Source organism: Chelonoidis abingdonii, chromosome 3 (genome assembly GCF_003597395.2).
Source record: "Chelonoidis abingdonii isolate Lonesome George chromosome 3, CheloAbing_2.0, whole genome shotgun sequence".
In the NCBI taxonomy this organism is placed as follows: Eukaryota; Metazoa; Chordata; order Testudines; family Testudinidae; genus Chelonoidis; species Chelonoidis abingdonii.
In genome coordinates, this window is record NC_133771.1 from 67,836,882 (window position 1) to 67,857,279 (window position 20,398).

The following is a 20,398-nucleotide window of genomic DNA, read 5'->3' on the forward strand; positions in this document are numbered from 1 at the left end:
TTATGAAGGTTAAAAAAAAAAAAAAAAAGCCAAAAAAGACTGGCTTACCATGGCTGCCTGCAAGCCGAATTCTGTTGCCCGCCCCTGCATGAGTGATCTTTCACACCAAACCGGCATACCCTCAATAAGAGGCAAAATGTGACCTTGTACTGTATGTAAAATGTAAAAGCACATGTGCTATGTCATGGTAAACCTTGCTGTTAACATTAAAGAATGTACCCATTGTTCTATAAAATGCGTCTAACTACCACTCTCCCTTTTTTCCCCCCTCCACCAGCTGCATATGTTTCTTCTTCGCAGAGGCTAGCGAAGATTAGAAGGCAAAAAAAATGCACTTGGGATGAAATGTTCTCAGAGCTCATGCTGTTCTCCCACACTGACAGAGCACAGCAGAATGTGTGGAGGCAGACAATGTCAGAGTGCAGGAAAGCACAATATGAATGCAAGGAGAGGTGGCGGGCTGAAGAGAGTAAGTGGCATCAGCTTGCTGACAGAAGGCAGGAGTCAATGCTCAGGCTGCTGGAGTATCTCACTCATATGCTCCAGTGTATGGCTGAGCTGCAGGAAAGGCAGCAGGAGCACAGACCACCGCTACAGCCCGTGTATAACCAACCATCCTCCACCCTAAGTTCCATAGCCTCCTCATCCAGATCCAAGAATGCAGTGGGGGGCCTCCGGCCACCCAACCACTCCACCCAGAGGATTGCCCAAGCAACAGAAGGCTGGCATTCAATAAGTTTTTAAGTTTTAAAGTGCAGTGTGGCCTTGTCCTTCCCTCCTCCCCCCCCTCCTGTGCTTCCTCCTCCTACCACCTGCCCTACCTTGGCAGTTATCCCCCTATTTGTGTGATAAATTAATTAATAAGAATGCATGAATGTGAAGGAACAATGACTTTATTGCCTCTGCAAGCAGTGATCGAAGGAGGGGAGGGTGGTTAGCTTACAGGGAAGTAGAGTGAACCAAGGGTCAGGGGGAGGTTCATCAAGGAGAAACAAACAGAACTTTCACACTGTAGCCTGGCCAGTCATGAAACTGGTTTTCAAAGCTTCTCTGATTGCAGTGCCCTCCTGCTGTACTCTTCTAACCCCCTGTGTCTGGCTGCACGTAATCAGTGGCCAGGCGATTTGCCTCAACCTCCCACCCCGCCATAAATGTTCCCCCTTACTCTCACAGATATTGTGGAGTGCACAGCAAGCAGTAATAACAATGGGAATATTGGTTTCGCTGAGGTCTATCGAGTCAGTAAACTGCGCCAGCATGCTTTTAAATGTCCAAATGCACATTCTACCACCATTCTGCACTTGCTCAGCCTATAGTTGAACAGCTCCTGACTACTGTCCAGGCTGCCTGTGTATGGCTTCATGAGCCATGGCATTAAGGGGTAGGCTGGGTCCCCAAGGATAACTATAGGCATTTCAACATCCCCAGCGGTTATTTTCTGGTCTGGGAAGAAAGTCCCTTCCTGCAGCTTTTGAAATAGACCAGAGTTCCTGAAGATGCGAGTGTCATGTATATTTTCCCGGCCATCCCATGTGGATGTTGGTGAAACATCCCTTGTGATCCACCAGGGCTTGCAGCACCACTGAAAAGTATCCCTTTCGGTTTATGTACTCACTGCCTTGGTGCTCCGGTGCCAAGATAGGGATGAGTCCTGTCTATTGCCCCACCACAGTTAGGGAATCCCATTTCAGCAAAGCCATCCACTACAACCTGCACATTTCCCAGAGTCACTGCCCTTGATATCAGCAGCTCTTTGATTGCTTTGGCTACTTGGATCACAGCAGCCCCCACAGTAGATTTGGCACTCCAAATTGATGTCCAACTGACCGGTAGCTGTCTGGTGTTGCAAGCTTCCAGAGGGCTATTGCCACTCACTTCTCAACTGTGAGGGCTGCTCTCATCTTCGTATCCTGGCTCTTCAAGGCAGGGGAGAACAAGTCACAAAGTTCCATGAAAGTGCCCTTATGCATGCGAAAGTTTCGCAGCCACTGGGAATCCTCCAAGACCTGCAACTATGTGGTCCCACCAGTCTGTGCTTGTTTCCTGGGCCCAGAATCGGCATTCCATGCCATGAACCTCCCCAATTAACAGCGTGATGTGCACACTGCCGGGGCCAGTACTTTGTGAGAAGTCTACGTCCATGTCTAGGTCCTCGTCAGCGCACTGCCGTTGCCTCCTCGCCTGGTTTTGCTTTTGCAGGTTCTGCATATCCTGCTGGATAATGCTCATGGTGTTTACAGTGCTCATAATTGCCGTGGTGACCTGAGCAGGCTCCATGTTCCTAGTGCTATGGTGTCCGCGTTGAAAAAAGGCGCGAAACAATTGTCTGCCGTTGCTCTGATGGAGGGAGGGGTGACTGATGACATGGCTTACAGGGAATTAAAATCAACAAAGGGGGTGGGCTTTGCATCAAGGAGAAACACAAACAACTGTCACACAGAATGGCCCTCTCAAGGATCGAACTCAAAACCCTGGGTTTAGCAGGCCGTTGATTTCACGGAGGGAGGGAGGAATAAATGAATACAAAACAAATCTGGTCTATTTCTTGTTTTGATCCACTCCATCTACCTTATACATCTTAGGTTGGCAGCAGACAGTGCAATACAACTGTTGGCCATCATCGTCATCTCCTGGCTGCGCAGCAGAAGATGTTGCATTATGATTGCTAGCCATCATCATCTCCTGGCTGCTCACAGTATGACTGCAAAGGGAATGACCTGGCTGAGTCACTCCCATGTCTTCCCAGGTGCCCCTGACCGACCTCACCGAGGTCGGCGAAAAGAGCATCCAGGAGTATGACAACGACAGCTACCAATCGTAATTCACCATCTGCTGCCAAAAGGCAATGGACCTGCTGCTGTGTAGCAATGTAGTACAACGTCTGCCAGCATCCAGGAGATGTATGGTGATGGTGAGCTGAGCGGGCTCCATGCTTGCCATGGTATGGCATCTGTGCATGTAACCCAGAAACAAAGGCGTGCAACAATTGTCTGCTGTTGCTTTCGGGGGGTGGGGGGAGAGAAGGGGCCTGATGACATGTACCCAGAAGCACCCGTGACATTGTTTTTGCCACCTCAGGCACTGGGATCTCAATCCAGAATTCCAATGGGCAGTGGAGACTGCAGGAACTGTGGGATAGCTACTTATAGTGCTATGCTCCAGAAGTCGATGCTAGCCTTGGTACCATGGAAGCAGTCTGCCGACTTAATGCTCTTAGAGCATTTTGTGTGGGGACACACACGACTGTATAAAAATGATTTCTAAAAAAACGACTTCTACAAATTCGACCTAATTTCGTAGTGTAGACATACCCTGACTCATAAGAAACTGGCTAGATTTAATCAGTCAGTCAACCTTCTCAATCAGATGAGCACCTAAATATGCATGCAAACAAGAGTATATAAAAAAAGACTTACCCTTCACTAAATTGCAAGGCAAACAGACATACAGAAAGAAAAAGGAAGAATGCCTAGGTTAAGTGCACTTTAACTTTTTTCCTCAAAAAATTGAACAGTTAACATAAACATCTAGATAAGAGGCTGCAAGACAATTAGAAAAATCTGCCCAGCAAATAAAATTTGTAAAAATTTTACAGCAAATAAAGTAATAGTGAATAACCAACTTATTCTTCCTCAAAATGGTCCTTGTACAAAAGCAATATAAGTTAAGTGGATTCCATTATGTTGCAGCGTATACACAGGGGGTTTTTTGGTTAAAATTAAGAACTCCATAAAGAGGTGTTTGTATACAGAAAACATCTGAGAAGTCAATGATGCTAGCTAAATGATATGATTAGTCTGTTCTGAAAAGTGAATCATAAATGACATAAGTGCGGGCTGTCTTCAATATTGATGTTTAATTAGTTGTCAAAACAAAGCAGAATTACATTTGTATAGGTTATACTTGGTTCAGATATAAAAAACACAGGGAAATCTTAAAATAGCTGTAAAAAGGGATTGCTTGTATGGTCATAATGGCGTGAAAACAAATGAAATCTCAAGCAGCGTTTAAAGTCAAGTATGGGGAAACAGACCCAGTATAAATTAGAGGAACAACAAATACTGGGATGAACACAGTGTGATGCTGCTATACTCCCAATGGGTAAATGGAGTCTCACATCACTAGGCTTCCCCTACTTCCCTGGAAGTTCCAGCAGAGAACAGTAATACACAGACCACTTGCTCTCTTCAGCAGTCTTGCAAATAACTTAAATGTGGCAGCTCTAAAACAATCAACATAGCCTGAAGAATTAAAGAAGGCTAGTATCCAAGTGTTGCTCTAGGAGAGACGCAAGGTGAAACCAAGAGCTCTCTCTTCTTTCAATAGGAAGCAAAAGGGGAAGCCCTGGATGCTGGGTGTCCCCTCCGGCCTGGAGGGGCTTCTCTTTGTGGCTTGATAAATTTTTAATCTAGTTCTACACATGTCATAGGATCATTTTACCTGTTCCCAGGTTTTTTCCCTTCCAATGTGTTTAGATGTTGTTCCAGGGTCTCCATAAGACTGCTGGGAGCCTAGAAAGTGAATGTTAAAAAAAAAAAAAAAAAAAAAAAAAATGCACATTTTCTTTAAACACACTAAATGACGGGAGCCTTAAGGTTATCAGGGCAATTTAAATCATCTTCTGCTAAAAATAAAACAAGTGTGCACACATGCTATAATCCCAATTCCACTCCATTGTGTAAAGAAAAAAAATATTTTCATGCTGGAAATATCAAGACAAATAACAATTCTATAAAAAGGTCAATTCTGAAAACACTTATTCTTTGCAGAGTTATAGCCAACTCTTTCTTTACTATACAGTTATTGAATCTTGTGTACATGATGTGCTCACCATGCTTCCAGCCAGATCATGTGTTTGACATTGACAACAGCACAGTCATCCACAGGTTAAGTGAAAATCACACACGCAAAATCCACACAAGTATTTATTCTCATATCAATTGAGTGCGTTGTATACAGTGAGTCTAAATTAGCTTTTAGCTAAAACACTGAATTTTTCCCATTTGTGGCTAATGGTTACAGTTGTATTTATCAGCTAGTATTTTCCACTAAAAGGAAAAAAGTGTAAATTAAAAAATGGTCCAGATTAGTTATAGAAAGCTATGCTCAGAATCTGAACACTTTCCAGGTAATAGCATGAAATATCTACATAGTCTGGTTTAAAAAACAAAACAAAAACAAAAAAACCAACCACTTATGAATATATAGGACAGGTAATCAAGATTCAGGAGCCAGAAGAAAATAAATTCAAAAATTCCAATTTCAGATACTTTATAAAATGAAATAAATCTCAGTCTAATGAAGTTCGACTAATACGGCAATCATTTTTCTTAAATGCAAGATCCTCAGTGTTTTGAGACTTTAAATAACCAGATTTTATAGCCAAGTAAGATACCCAGGCATGCTGTTGCTGTTACAATGGTGGATAAAAAGGAAAGAAAGCAAGAACAAGTTTCAGTGTCCTTAGCTACTCCAGTATAAAAATAGTGCCTAGATAAGCAGATTTCCATAAGACCAATGATTGAACAAGAAGCCCTTGAGAGCTACAACAGTAGATAACATCAATATTTTATCAGGGTTACCAGTTTATCAATGGCACATTCTTTAAAAGGGGAATTTTCATTATCAGTGATTTGCAGATCAACCAAAACTCTTGTCAGCAATACCTAAAATGTTTGTCATAAATAACTTTTAATATCTCATTGTAAATATATGCATTGAAAATTTAAAACAAAACAAAAAACTTGTCATGCTTGAAGTCAGTGCTATTATTTCCAATATGCACATACAGTGTTACTGAAGACAATTTCAAGTGCCAGACTAAATTCAACTTAAGATACGACCACCACCAGTATCAACGTGAAATACATACATTAGGGGAGGGGGGAGAGAAGGGGTTAACATTCAGACATGACCAAGTGTGAAACACTCTGAGCTGTCTTAATTTGAAAAGTTCTATATCTATTTACAAACCCTAACATTTGATATAAATAATGCAAGCACATGCAAATAGCTCAGTACAGATAACTTCATTAATAAGTGAAAAGGTTGCTAGGTTTCACCGGTAGTGAAAAACAAAAGCCACAGAAGTTTCAGGTTTGCTAAAAAGTAACAGACTTGGCCATTTGCCTCTATTTCTCCCTAGGCTAATTCTCTGTTATATAGGGTATCCATTTTTGCGGATAAGAGGAATAATAATGAAGCATTTAGTATTTTGTTGGGCACACTGAGTGTTCGGCCAATTAATATTTCAATATTCTAGCTACAGTATTCAGGTCTCTTCCTGAGACTTAATAGTTTTCCAATATACTATTTGTAGCATTTGTGCTAGATTAGCTTTTAAAAACAAGTGAACTTTAGAAAGTCTGTCTGATAAAGCTATAGATAGGGCTCCAGAACTAGGAGTTCCAAGGCCTCGGAGGTCATAGTGCCACACCCAAATAGGGTGATCAGATAGTAACTGAAAAATCAGGATGGGGTGTGTGGGGGGTAGTAATAGACCTCTATATAAGAAAAAGCCCCAAATATCAGGACTGTCTCTATAAACAAACATGAAGACATTTGGTCACTCTCCACCCAAACCAGTTAAATATGAAGCTTAATAGCATGCAGCTGGCAACATTTGCTATTCAGAAGTTGACACATTCATGGGGATAATCTCTGGCACAGATGATTAGGCAGTATCCACAGAAAGTGACTCTCTAGAGTTAGCAAAATCAGCCTAATCTTCTATTCAGTTTGGTGGTGGCTGCCACAAGCCTGTTCTCTCCACTTCAGACAAAAAACTAATTTATTTTGTTTGGCTACCAAAATTTAAAATCCCTCATTTTTTCTAGCAACTAAGATGCCCACCTCAGCTTCCAACTCCCTGAACCAGAAAGACTAAAATTTATATGAAGCAAAAATCCAAGAGCAAGAGACATGGTTGGGAAATAAACAGAAGTATTTATGAAAAGTTAAAACCCGCTATGTTTCCCTTCTTTGGGGCTGCAAAGCATCAAACCTAGATGCCAAGTTGAGAGAGTAGCACTGTGTACATGTAAACCTTCTACATGAGACATTTTGGGAGGTATTTATTAACATCACTAAGAAATACCACTAAAACCATTCTAGACCTAGTAGATGGAGCCTTAAGAATCCAGAGGTAATGTCACCTTACATAAAATATAACTGGTATTTCAATTAGAGCTGGGCAAATAACTGCTTCTTCTGTTCAGCAGCTGAACAAAAAAAAATTAAGAAATTTCAGATTGCCAAACACAAATCTGGGGTCTAACAAAAAAGAAAGTTTCATCTGAGGTCAAATGAAGAATTTAATTTGACATGAAACAAATATTTTTTAAAGGGCTAACCTCCAAAGCAAAACTGAAGTAAAATTGGAAACAAAGAAATTTCAAATAAAAAAAGATTTTAAATTTCAAACGTGCTTCTGGTTGAGAACCACTGTGCTAGGGGACCAATTATCTGAATCTGGTGGAATTTAAACACCTATTTTGGAATACATTTGTTCTCAAAATCCAGGTCTCTCTGGTGACTCCTTCGGTACCAACCTGAGGTTTCCTGCCCAGACTGGATTCTGCCTAGATGCAAGTTTCGTCAGTGCCTCAGAATTGTTTGCTCCTGCCATGCCTGTCAGACTAGATAGGAACTAGTAACTGATTTTTCAGTGACTGTTTACTTGACTTGGGCATCTTTGGAGCCAGATACTGATCCAAGATTGATCAGGGACCCTGACTTTTAAGGTTTCACATTAAGAAATACTGGCACTATCTGTGCTTAGTCAGTCAGGTCTAAAATATAACCACGACACACTGCCCTTTTACTATTGGCTCTGAATGTTCAGAATGTTCTGAGACAGAAGCTGCTCATGCAGTCCAATGGACATTGCTTTCCTGAAGGCTGCAGAAGCACAGCAGCATAATAAAGGCAAATATGCAGAAGTACTTCAAGAATTAATTTCATTGTTAACAGTTTCTGGGTGCTTCCTGTGATCTCAGTAACAGCCATAACCCAGGTTAAAACCTCTTAGCCTAAGGATTTCATAATCCACATGTGACAAAGTGTGGAAGTGTCTAGTATCTTATCGCTATCATGTGACACTGTGGCCTGGTCTACACTACGCGTTTAAACCGATTTTAGCAGCTTTAAACTGATTTAACGGCTCACCCGTCCACACTATGAGGCCCTTTATATCGATATAAAGGGCTCTTTAAATTGGTTTCTGCACTCCTCCCCAACGAGAGGAGTAGCGCTAAAATTGGCATTACTATATCGGATTAGGGTTAGTGTGGCCGCAAATCGACAGTATTGGCCTCCGGGTGGTATCCCACAGTGCATCACTGTGACCGCTCTGGACAGCAATCTGAACTCTGATGCAGTGGCCAGGTAAATAGAAAAAGCCCCGCGAACTTTTGAATTACGTTTCCTGTTTGCCCAGCGTGGAGCTCTGATCAGCATGGGTGGCGATGCAGTCCCAAATCCAAAAAGAGCTCCAGCATGGACCTTAGAGGAGATACCGGATCTGATCGCTGTATGGGGAGACAAATCTGTTCTATCAGAGCTCCGTTACAGAAGACGAAATGCCAAAGCATTTGAAAAAAATCTCCAGGCTACACAGTGCTGCGTGACAAGCGTAACGGAAAGCCAAAGAATCAAATGGATGCTCTATGGAGGGAGGGAGGGGTACTGAGGACTCCAGCTATCCCACAGTCCACAGCAGTCTCCGAAAAATATTTGCATTCTTGGCTGAGCTCCCCAATGCCTGTAGGTTCAAACACATTGTCCGGGTGTGGTTCAGGGTATAGCTCGACAATTTACTCCCTCCCCCCACGTGAAAGAAAAGGGAAAGAAATCGTTTCTTGACTTCTTTCAAATGTCACCCTATGTCTACTGAATGCTGCTGGTAGACGCGATGCTGCAGCAGTGAAGAGCAGTATCCGCTCCTCTCCCGCTGCAGCAGGTGAAGAGCAAGGTATCTGCTCTTCTCCCCTCCACGCGTTGGCAGACACAGATACAATAGACTGTCTTCCTACTCAGTCTCAATCAGCCCATGGAGTGCTCCTGGCTGGTCTATCAGCTGAGGCTGGCCGGGCGCGCTCTGGGTAAATATAGAAATTCCTGCGTCATTAACCAGTAAGATGTGTACAGAAACGGTTGTAACCGTCCTCGAGTCATCATACTGGGGGTTGAGCGCCTATCAGCCCCCTCCCCGATTCATTGTTGAAAAGAACGATTCGTCCCTGCCTGGACCTGTCACAGCAGCTGGGAGGCTGCCTCCCCCTCATTTTATCTCACTAACAAGTCACTGTTTCTTATTCCTGCATTCTTTATAACTTCATGACACAAATGGTGGGGGGGACACTGCCACGGTAGCCCAGGAAGGTTGGGGGAGGAGGGAAGCAACGGTTGGGGGTTGTTGCAGGGGCACCCCGTGAATGGCATGCAGCTCATCATTTCTGTGGCATCTGACACGGAGCACCTGTGCTCTCTGATACATTGGTACTCTAGTACACTTGCTTCATATTCTAGGCAGGACTTTTTAGAAACCATAAAGGAGGGACTGACTCGGGGAGTCATTTCCATTTTTGCCTTTGCTCCCCTGGCCAACCTTAGCCAGGGGCACCCATGATAGCAGTCGACAATACAGAATGACAGATAACCATCATCTTATTGCCAATTTACAATGGCAACAGACGGTACAGAACAACTGATAACAGTCTCTGCTATCATGCAAAAGCAAACGAAGGCTGCTGTGTAGCGCTGCAGTAACGTCTCTGTTAGCAGCATCCAGTACACGTACGGTGACAGTGGAAAAAAAAAAAAAAAAAAAGCTAAACGGACTCCATGGTTGCCGTGTTATGGGGTCTGCCAGGGCAATCCAGGGAAAAAGGGCGCAAAATGATTGTCTGCCGTTGTTTTCCCGGAAGAAGGATTGAGTGACAACATTTACCCAGAACCACCCGCGACAACGATTTTTGCCCCATCAGGCACTGGGATCTCAACCCAGAATTCCAAGGGGCAGGGTAGACTGCGGGAACTATGGGATAGCTACAGAATGGCTACCCACAGTCCAACGCTCAGGAAATCAACACTAGCCTTGGTACATGGACGCACACCGCCGAATTAATGTGCTTAGTGTGGCCATGTGCACTCGTCTTTATACAAATCTGTTTTACAAAACCGGTTTATGTAAAATTGGACTAATCCCGTAGTGTAGATGTACCCTGTTTCTCTGTTCAGTTTTGTATAGTTTCATGATAGTGCATAGACTTAAATCAGGGAGGGGAGTAATAAAGGGGTTAAAGAACTGAGGAGGAGGGACAGAGCTTCTGGTAAACACCTTTAAAGCAGCTAACAAAAATAATTGTACCATCAGACATAACTGAGATGAAGAAGCTGAGACCCCAAAAATAAGGAGACCTTAGAAGGTGGCCTTGGCAGAAAGGAAGAGGGAGAAGTGATCAGCATGCTATGAGGCTGATACAGACTAGGGGAGAGGTAGAGCTGTAGGCAAGTAGCCTCTCTCTAAATGGGACCTAAGCATCTAGGCCAGGAGCAGCTAAGTTAAAAGCAATGCAAGATTCATGTGGCCAGGCCTCTTATTTTTACCCCATGTCTCAGACTGCTTTATTCCTACTGGTAATATTGAACAGTATTTGTCTGAGAAAGCTTTGTGGTCCCTGTGCACTAAGTACTAGTCACAGCTCTCTGAGAGAACTCAACAGCCGGATTCAAATCCCAGTTGGGCCTGCCGAAGTAATCATAGTTGGTATCCAAGAGGACATAACTCAAGTCCTGGTGTCACAACCCAAAGCACCAGGAGCAGAGTTCCCTGGAAAAAAAACTTCACCCCCTCTTTCCCCTCCCCACAAGGAGCCCAAGACTTAAAACCCTCCTGAGAGCTGAAACAACTCAGAGAACACAGCAGATCCTTGGACAGCCTGGGCCCAGGACAGCACTCCCGTCCACCTTCCCTCCCGCTTCTTCTGATGTTACACCTGGACTTGGCCAGTCTGGGTCGTGCGTGTGCGAGTATGAAAGTGGGTTAGGGCCTGGAGCATTAACGCTTTCTTTTTTCCCCTGAGTGACGTGGGAGCGTTCCCAGCACGCACTGCTGTTATTTTATTATTTTATCAATAAAGCTTTAAAATTTAGACACTTAGGGTGCCTCTTCATCTCCTCCCCAAAAAAGATCCTGTGGCCCCAGCCTGATCAACTGTGGCCTCAGGCAGATTGGTAATGAAAATCTGTCACACTGGTCTAAAAGCGGGAAAATTACAGAATTCTACCCTCTGAGAGATAAAGATCTGGGGCTTGACATCTTTGGGGTGCACTCAGACCCCAAGAAGGGCCAGTGGTGCAGCAGCTACCCTAGAGGCTGACACCATACAGCTATTACTTTGTAAAAAGAAAACTGCATTAAGTGTTTCAAGTTATGCAACAATTTTAGCTTCTAGCAAACTAAAATAGAAACTGAACTATTTAAAAAAAAAGTAAATTTGTTGTAAATGCAGTATTTTAGATTATATAAATACCCTCAGGAATTCCTTAGGCTTCAGTTATTTTTCCTCAAATCAAGCCGAAATGTTAAATGCAAACTTTTATTTAGCTTTATTTCAGTTCTGAGCTTTAAGAAACTAGGGATATTTTCCAATCAGAAGAAACAATTTATGGAATATTGTAGGGAACCAAATATTCAGACACTTGTATTCTATATTTATAAGCAGTGAACATATTTTATTAAAAATTCATTAGATGTTTATATAGTTGCTCTCCAGTTTGATTAAGAGCTTTTAGTTTGTGCCATTTTGCAGGCATTGAGATATGCAAGAAGTTATAATTTGATCTGAGTACGCTGTTCGGCATTCATTAACAAAAATTTTCATGCTACTGTGCATTAAGGCAAACAATTAACAAATATTGTTATAGTTCTGGTTAAAGGCAGGAATGCCATATTGATATTTGTAGTTGCTGTAAGTAAGGAGTTTGATCCAGGTTTGAGTATCAAGGAATAAAATTCTGCTTCTAGTTTTATCCCTTTACCACGTTTTAAAGTTTAAGATGCTCTTATTTGGTCATATTATGTCAACTTCTTTATATCTACAGACCATGACACTCTGGCAGAGGTGAAATTATGAAGCAGGTCAAAGCACAAATTCAGTGCTATGACACCTTTGTCCATTTTTCAAATGCAATACTCTCACTCCTTGTGGGATAAATCTGCACTTCTACAAGGGAAAACAGATATGCAGTCTTTTCATTATCTAGTTACAAACTGTAAAACAATATAGTCAGAAAAATGAAACTGGTCTTCTGGGATTAAATGACCAGCAGAGCTCAATCTGCCAAAAATGGTTGACGATTTGCAATTTCCCACCTTTTGCATTTGAGAAGGATTTCAAGAAATATACCTATCAGGGCACATGCCAATTATCTGACTCTTCCTCATACAGTTTTAGCTTACTGTGTCTTTCCTTATTGAATCAGTTTATACAAAAACTGAAACTTACTTGTGTGAGATCAGGAATGTCTCCTTTGTCAATTCCAACTTGCTGTGGATTTAAAAAACAATTTTATTGTGAAACCAGTCGTATGCTACAACTGCAGCAAGTATTCAAATTGATTAAAACAGTCACATTGTCTCTTCAGCTAACTTCTTATGCATTACATCTCAATATCATTAAGTTATAAAGTCGGTAACTTATGTACCGATTTTCTCCCACAAGCCACTCCCTCACCCTTCCAAACACCTTGAAAATGCTGCAATGCTCACTTCTAGGGAGCAAAAAAAAATTTAGAGAGAACCCCACAAAACTCAATCCTCACTCAGGTCTTACACTCCCTAGCACATACAAGTAGAACTTTTCTGTCTGAAAAGGCAGCAGTAGTGAGCTCAAGAAAGCATTATCCAGGACTCAGAACTCTTTCTGAAACTTCCAGTTAATCCCCTCTCAGTCAGCAAAAACTCCTGCAGGAGCTGCACCTCTTCATCCTTCAATCTGGGTTCCTTTTGTTTATGTCCCTTTCAGCTCTTTGGAAAACTAAAACAAATGTTAAAACAGGGATTTCAAACTCAAATCACCACAAGGACCACATGAGGACTAGTACAGTGGCCTGAGGGCTGCATCACTGACACCTTTTCATATAAAGGTACAAACCCACCCACTCCTGCCCTGTCCCCACTCCATCCCTTCCATCAGTCCCCGCCCTGCCTCTTCCCACCCCTTCCCTGCCCCACCCCTATTCCAACCCCTTCCCCAAATCCCTGCCCTGCCTCTTCTCTGCCTCCTCCCCTGAGTGCACTGCTCCCTGCTCCTCCCCCCTCTCCCTCCCTTCTGGAAAGTGCTAAGCATCACCAAACAATGGGAAGTGCCTGGAGGTAGGCAGAGGAGCAGAGACACAGTGTGCTGGGGGGCGGGGGAGAGGATGGGGTGGCGGATGAGGGGAGCTTGGCAGGCTGCAGCAAATAACCCCGTGGGCTGCATGTGGCCCGCGAGCCACGTGTTTGAGACTCCTGTGTTAAAATATCAATCTTTGCGAACATCCTTAGTCCAGTTGTGCTGTGGCCCTGAGCTTCTATTTTTCCTGTCCCAGTTTTTTAAGTCTCAGCTCACTGCCTTAAGACTTGAACTCCGATTTAGAGTTTTCAACTCCAAAGCCACTTGCTTGATTTTAGAATGTGATCTGCTTCGTCTACCCATCAAAAAGAAAGGAAGATTATAAATCTGAGCAATGTCCATGTAGCAGGAGGATATTATGAATGGGCACACTTGCTGCAGATTCTACTTGAGCTAAGAATGTTGTATAAGAGTGTCAAATCTAGTTGTCAGTGTGACACCTGAAGGTAGATCTTCATGAAGATCACTTCTAGTCCTCAAAATTGCCACCCTCTTCAAGGTTACATTTAAGTCAGGGACTGTCCATTGGCACAGGTGGTGGTTCTAATCATGAGTAAAATGCAACAAGCTATGGTTAGTTTTGGTATCTTGTGCTTCGACTCACTACAGATGCCCATAGGGACCAAGAACTTTACAACCTGGATTTAATCAGCACTGCTTGAGCTATAGATAGTACACAGCATGTCAAAATATCTGAAAATAGAAAGTTATATTTTGATACATGTGCTTTTTAGTCTGATATGGAGAAAATACAGCTTATCCTTCAGCAGATATTTGAGGTTACTTACCTCTGCAACTTTAAGAAATTCAGATACTCTAGTCATTCTAGTCAGAAATCGTTTGTAAATTTCAAGAGCATCTTTACACTGTCCCTTTTTCATTTCAAAAAATTTCTCTGGAAGAAAAATATAAAAAAGTGAACAACCATTTTCTCTTCAGCAGTATGTCAGTCACTGGAACTACATTTATGGTAGATCTGCACTCACCTGCAATCCTACTTACAGAAAAATGATACTTCAAGAATTTAATTGCTAAGTGGTGTATTGATTGGTCCTATTGAGGCCTCTTTCCCTCCTCCTCCATTAGCTAAAATGCAACATTATCTTAAGTTATGACTACATGACACAATTAAAGTTTAATTGGTGAACATGGTTAAAATTTCATTTCCCTCTACATATTTGTGAAACTAATTGAGTAGCTCTTCTAGTCATTAGTACAAGTTACATGACCAGCAGCTAAAAGTCAAACTTGTCATAATTTTCATTGTGAAAAAAATTTTACTATGATCTGTGAGCAGGTTTTTAAGTTTTCAGAAAGCCAGTTTCAGAAATATTTAAACAAAAACAGTGAGTACACTTGTGTACCTATCACTAATTTAAAATAAGCTGAAATTATTCAAAGTTCAAGGAGCTTTTTCTCCCTTCTTCCTTCCCGTTTAAGCATACTATATTGCACAATAGAACTCAGAACTCAAACTGTTGTTCTCAGTTTGGACTTGGAGACACTATCTTATGCCCATTTTTCAAATTCACAACCATTCCAAAAAAAAAAAAAAAAAAAGTGTCGATGCAGATTTCTCAACCCTGAACACTCAAAGAGGCATCATGAAAAACCCATGAAGGTTTATGAAATAGAATACAAGAACAAACACTTCATAAGCACAATTTATTCCTCAAAGAGGGACGTTTTATCGAATCAAAGACATTGCAAGATTTTAAGCACCACCTTAAACAAAAAAAACACTCAAGCCTTTAGCCCAAATAATTAGTTCTTCCACAAACAGCTATCAACTTCTTCACTTCTGCAACCCTCAGAAGCAGCAACAGTAGGTAAGGTCCAACTTCTCAACTCTTCCCTAGTCAGCAAAGGAGCACATGCCAGAGGACGCACGCACACACGACTCCCACTACTTCCTAGTCCCAAGGAGAGGTTTGGGGAAGTAAAGTTTGTCTCAACTCCACATGGGAGTCCTACTAAGGAGCAGCTTGATCTCAACCAAACAGAAGAAACTACTACTGGTAAGCACCCTCTGGCAGGGCCTGGAGAACATCATGCACACAAACCCCCTCTACCCCAATGCAGTCTATTAGGCCATATTATTGCATGCAACAGGAAGGGCAACTTCCGACAAACAAAAACCCTAGCTACACAAAATTCATGAATTGAAGAGAATGTTCCCTGGCTAGCTTGCAGCTGCAAGTGTGCCATCTGCCTCCTTATCATCCCCTTGTGGCTGGCATAGTTCTGAGACACCCTGCCTCAGTTTCCCCTCTTTCAGGTTCCACAATGAACTCCAAACACAAAAGGCTTTCATGAGCTCCCACATCAGTCACCCTTCTTGGGGTCTGATTTCATTTACACAATGTTCAAAATTAACAGAAAATCTCCCACAGCAGCCTTAAACTGGGCACAGCCTTTTCTCCCTGAGGTACAGTCTGTTCCTGCTCTCAAAGCAGCTGAAGAAGATACAAGGCCTGACCTGCCTTCTTTGTCTTCTCCCTAGCAATAAAACAGAACTTCTAGCCAGAGCTTCGTACTCAGCCACAACTACCTGGGCTTCCAGCCTAGAGTCTCTCTTCCTCAGGCACCATGGCAGCAGACTCTCCTTTCCTGCAGCATCACTCTGCAGTCCACAGGCTTCCTTTTTCTACACCACTTCAGCCTGGTTTAGTCACATGACTTACTTCATTCTCACCAACCTGGGGAGTCATATCAGTTTTGTTACAGGTGGGCCAAGACCTATCTCCCTTTAAAGGGGCCAGCCACACACTGGCAGTTACTGTTCTAAGCAACAGTAGGTACAGTTTTCAGACAGACATGTCATTTCCAAGTTAGAGGCTCTTCGCATTTGTTTACAGTTTTAAAGCAAACTCCATAAGAACCAAGAAGTGGGGGGAAAAACAAGATAGGAAGCATTTTAGTTCATCATGATGGTGTATAAAATATTAGCTCTGTTTTAAAAAAAAAAAAAAAAAAAAAAATCAATATTTTATCAGCTTTGAGTTGCCTATGCTGAGAAAATGGGTGACTTGAAAGTAATAAAAAGGAAACTAGAGACTCTGTCCAGTTCAGTAGTTGAAACTCATCCCAAATGGACAGTTACTAACTGTCACCATACATGAACCTTCCAAGTTCTTGGTGAACTTGCCTCCATCACATGATATAACTGAAACCAAGTATCACCAGCCTTGGCAGTTAAAGCAATAAGGCCAAGGAAGAAGTCAGCAAGGGGTCAGAACTACAAATTCAGCCTTACAGACTGTTAATCCAGAAGAGAAAGCAACACACTGGTTGAGTGTAGAGGCTGCACCCTGTCACATGTGGCTGTCCTGTTGATAAGAATGTCTCTGAATGTCAATCCTACCTTTTAGGAGAAGGATTTATTTTTAACTGATAAGAGACTGAAAGCCTCAGTATGCATTTATGAGATTCAAGCAGCTACAATACCCAGACACCTTGCCAAATACTAGCTGACTCACATTAAAAGTCAGTATCATAATTTTGTATAGTAATAGTCAGGCGTATATGATTTATAAAGTTCTATACTAATACGTAAAGGCTAAAATAATCAGGACTGAAGCAGCAAAGAATCCTGTGGCACCTTATAGACTAACAGACGTTTTGGAGCATGAGCTTTTGTGGGTGAATATCCACTTCGTCAGACGCAAGGGCTGAAGATTAACATATCCCAGCCCCACCTCAAGTCTCCTTATTTAAGATTCCAGTACTTACTCTATTTTCTCGGTATTTTAGAAGGCAAGGTGTTTATCATCAAATAATAAATGGGCAAGACAAAAAGGGTATTTCTTGTAAAAAATACTAGTGTCAAGAGTGTCAATTTTTTATATTAAAATAAGTGTTCGCAAGAATTCTATTTTTTTCTGTTTCTTGAAGTTATATTTTCAAATGCCGTTGCTATACGACTCTTATAGCCTGTCTAGCTGAGTAATTGCTATAGAAAACCTGCATGTCAGATTAAGAAAAAAAAAACAAAAAAAACAAAAAAGTCACATCACATCTTTATTTGGCAAGAGTATTTAAAGTTGCCTCAGAGAAACTGAATTTCTACTTAAGTCTACTACTTACAATAAAATCTCAGCCTACTTACCTAGTAAGTTAATAACTCCATCATTGTAACATGCAAAAAGCTTGATGAGATCTTTAAAGAGAAGCATAAATGCAGCATTTATGACGCCATTTGTCAATTCGTTTGGATGAACCTACACACAAATAAAACTCCATTCAGATACATTTAATTGAGCTATAAAATGCTTAACATTTTGGCTTTCAGCAGCAGATACATATTAAGTTAATATATTATTCAATTATATTGATTTAAATATATTTGAATTCTGAGGATACACTACTAACTCAAATTTTATTCAGGCGAAGGGAAAGAGGTCAGTTCTGTTCCATTGTTTGGTGCTCAAGTGGCACATGTTGCTATCACTTAATCCTGTGGAAGATCCCTACAATGTTGATCTGGAAAATCTATATTATGAATGAAAAATCCAACTGATTATTTGTTCAGGCATCACATGGACAGAAAGTGCCAGTTTTTTCAAGGATCACACTTGATTTTTCCATATTCTGTTACCGGTATGCATCAGACAAAATATTTGATATTGTAATAATCTTGAGAATCATGAAGTTTTTAAATTGACCAAGGGAGCTAATGTATTAATAAAATATACAAGCTTGAGTTATTGCTACAGTAATAACCCTGGTACATTTAGGTCGAGAAACAGCAGCAGCCACCACCATCTTCTCCCCTGCTCCACTTTCTCTATCACTGCTGCTCTTAATAGGGAAGTGCTACATATTCCCATCCATTGCTGCCTCCAGTCAGAAAGAACTGCAGAGTTCCTTCCCCCTCCTTCCTTTTATCGTTCCCTTTCTCCCCTTCCTGTCCTCCCCACCAGTGTCAGAGTGGATAAAAAAAACCCAAAAAATGTTTAAATGAAGAACTGCTTCCATTTTTAAGAGTTGATTTCATTATTTTATATCATATTAAGATACTAAAGTCTATTTTTTGCTTATTTCTTTAATTTCCTAGTTTTAATAGAATGTCAGATTTTTCATAAGTTTATTCTAAAGAGTTTCATATGTAAAATACTCATCTATGGTGAGAGAGAGACCAGTACAGAGTCTCATTAACACCCTTCTTGTGAGAAGGGCACAAAGTTCAATAAATAGCCCATATTATACAATGTTTGTAACCAATGCCCTTCCTATATAATGCATTTCCACAAGTCAAAAGTGAAGTGCTTTGACCTGGCAAATAGTCCATCACTTAAAAGCAGAAGTCTCACTGGCTTCAAAGTGCATGTCTACATTGAAGCTGTAGGTGTAATTTCCAGTTTAGGTAGATGTACCTGAGCTAGCTTTGATTAAGCTAGTGCACTAAAACCTCACAGGCAGCTGGCCCATCCCACCATCACTGCAGCTCTGGCATGCTGCTATTCTGAGCACATTAGGTTGAGCAAAACTAGCACTGGTATGTCTACTTGAGCTGGAAATTACACCTTCAACTCCAGTGTGGACATGGACACCTAAGTGATTTAGGTACCCAAGGAGTTTAGGGGCTTAATTTTAGATTTCCACTTTTGAAAACTTTGCATACAAGGAGTTCACAATACTGCGTCAATGCACTGAAAGTTTGAATCAACTTTTCAATGTTAACATGGAAACAATTTTTAAGTGACGAAGATTTCATGCCCCTAAGAAAAGTTTTCAATAAAAACCTTTTAGCCACTGATGCTGCCAACACTTATACACATGCCTAACTAAGTGTGCAAGCAGTCACTCTGAAGCCAATGGGACTATTCTGTGAGTGAACTTATCTACCTGCTTAAGAAACCCTACTCGGTTGACCAGATGTCCCAATTTTATAGGCTGTCTTATATGGTGTTCCTAGCCTCTGTTTGTCAGAGGGTGAAGATGGATGACAGGAGAGAGATCACTTGATCACCACCTGTTAGGTTCACTTCCTCTGGGGCACCTGGTATTGGCCACCGTTGGTAGACAAGATACTGGGCTGGATGGACCTTTGGTCTGACCAAGTACGGCCATTCTTATAGGTGCCTGTTACCCACCACCCCGTCCCGATTTTTCACACTTGCTGTCTGGTCACCCTAAACCCTACTAGCAGTAGCATGTAAAAATAGCTAGCATTTATAATTTAGTTAATTAAGTTTTAAATCTGAAGTTACAATAGCACAAGTTTCCAGTTTAGTTTTACGAAGCCTCTGTCTGATTTAAAAAAAATAAACAGACAAAAACCTTATGATTTATGTTTGCTCCACCATGGTCTTAACTGAGATTTGCAGCAGTGTTTTCCTCTTATTCTTTCACCTCTCTCTTCCTGCTCTCACTCACTCTCCTTCCCATTTTTTGCCCTTATGTCCTGTCCTTTATATGGAAAACAAAATTTCCCAAGCTCAAGTTTAAAAACAAAACAAAAAAGAAACTTGGGCATTAATTCTTCCACTACCACTCTCTTCTCCTGCCTCATCTTGTCTGCTCCTTATTCCCCTGTCCACAGCCCACTTTCATTATCCTTTCAACTACTATCTACTTTGCATTATCCATAAAACCTACATTTACTCTGAAAACAGAAAAACATTCAAAAGGAACACTGTACTTCACCCACCCCTTGAAATGCAACAAATTGGAGGAAAGTATGTTGTGCCCTATTACACCAAAGTGTTAAGTCCCATTAATCTCAGCTGCTACTATGGTAAAGCAACACATTTAGGTAGCTTTTAAAAAATATGTATGAAGTAATGTTTATACTTTTGTTTTCAATTTAAAATTCTGAATACATACATCAAATTCAAGAAGTGCATCAATTTGTTCTTGTAATATTGGCATGCTTTTCAATAGCTTTTCTGGGACCATTGTTCTCATTACACCTTCAGCGCTGCAAGACAGAAGAACAGAAGTTGACAAGTTTGATTAAAGATCAGTTACTCATTAACTACAAGGCCTGACGTACATAG

The 20,398-nt window shown here is 41.4% G+C and overlaps 1 protein-coding gene across 3 annotated transcripts in view; it reads right to left on the bottom strand.

The window, feature by feature from the left end:
* SNAP91 (synaptosome associated protein 91) overlaps nt 1–20,398 on the bottom strand; it is a 166,022-nt gene that overhangs the window by 77,613 nt on the left and 68,011 nt on the right. For 2 of the 3 annotated variants that reach the window (XM_075063822.1, XM_075063823.1), the window contains exons 6-10: nt 20,226–20,319; nt 17,506–17,617; nt 14,186–14,292; nt 12,510–12,551; nt 4,437–4,511 (exon numbers count right to left, since the gene is read on the bottom strand). In XM_075063822.1, the coding sequence (XP_074919923.1) occupies nt 4,437–4,511; nt 12,510–12,551; nt 14,186–14,292; nt 17,506–17,617; nt 20,226–20,319 (430 nt within the window). Of the gene's footprint in view, nt 1–251; nt 257–4,436; nt 4,512–12,509; nt 12,552–14,185; nt 14,293–17,505; nt 17,618–20,225; nt 20,320–20,398 lie in introns of those variants that run through there. The other variant, XM_032806065.2, reaches the window with a different exon arrangement.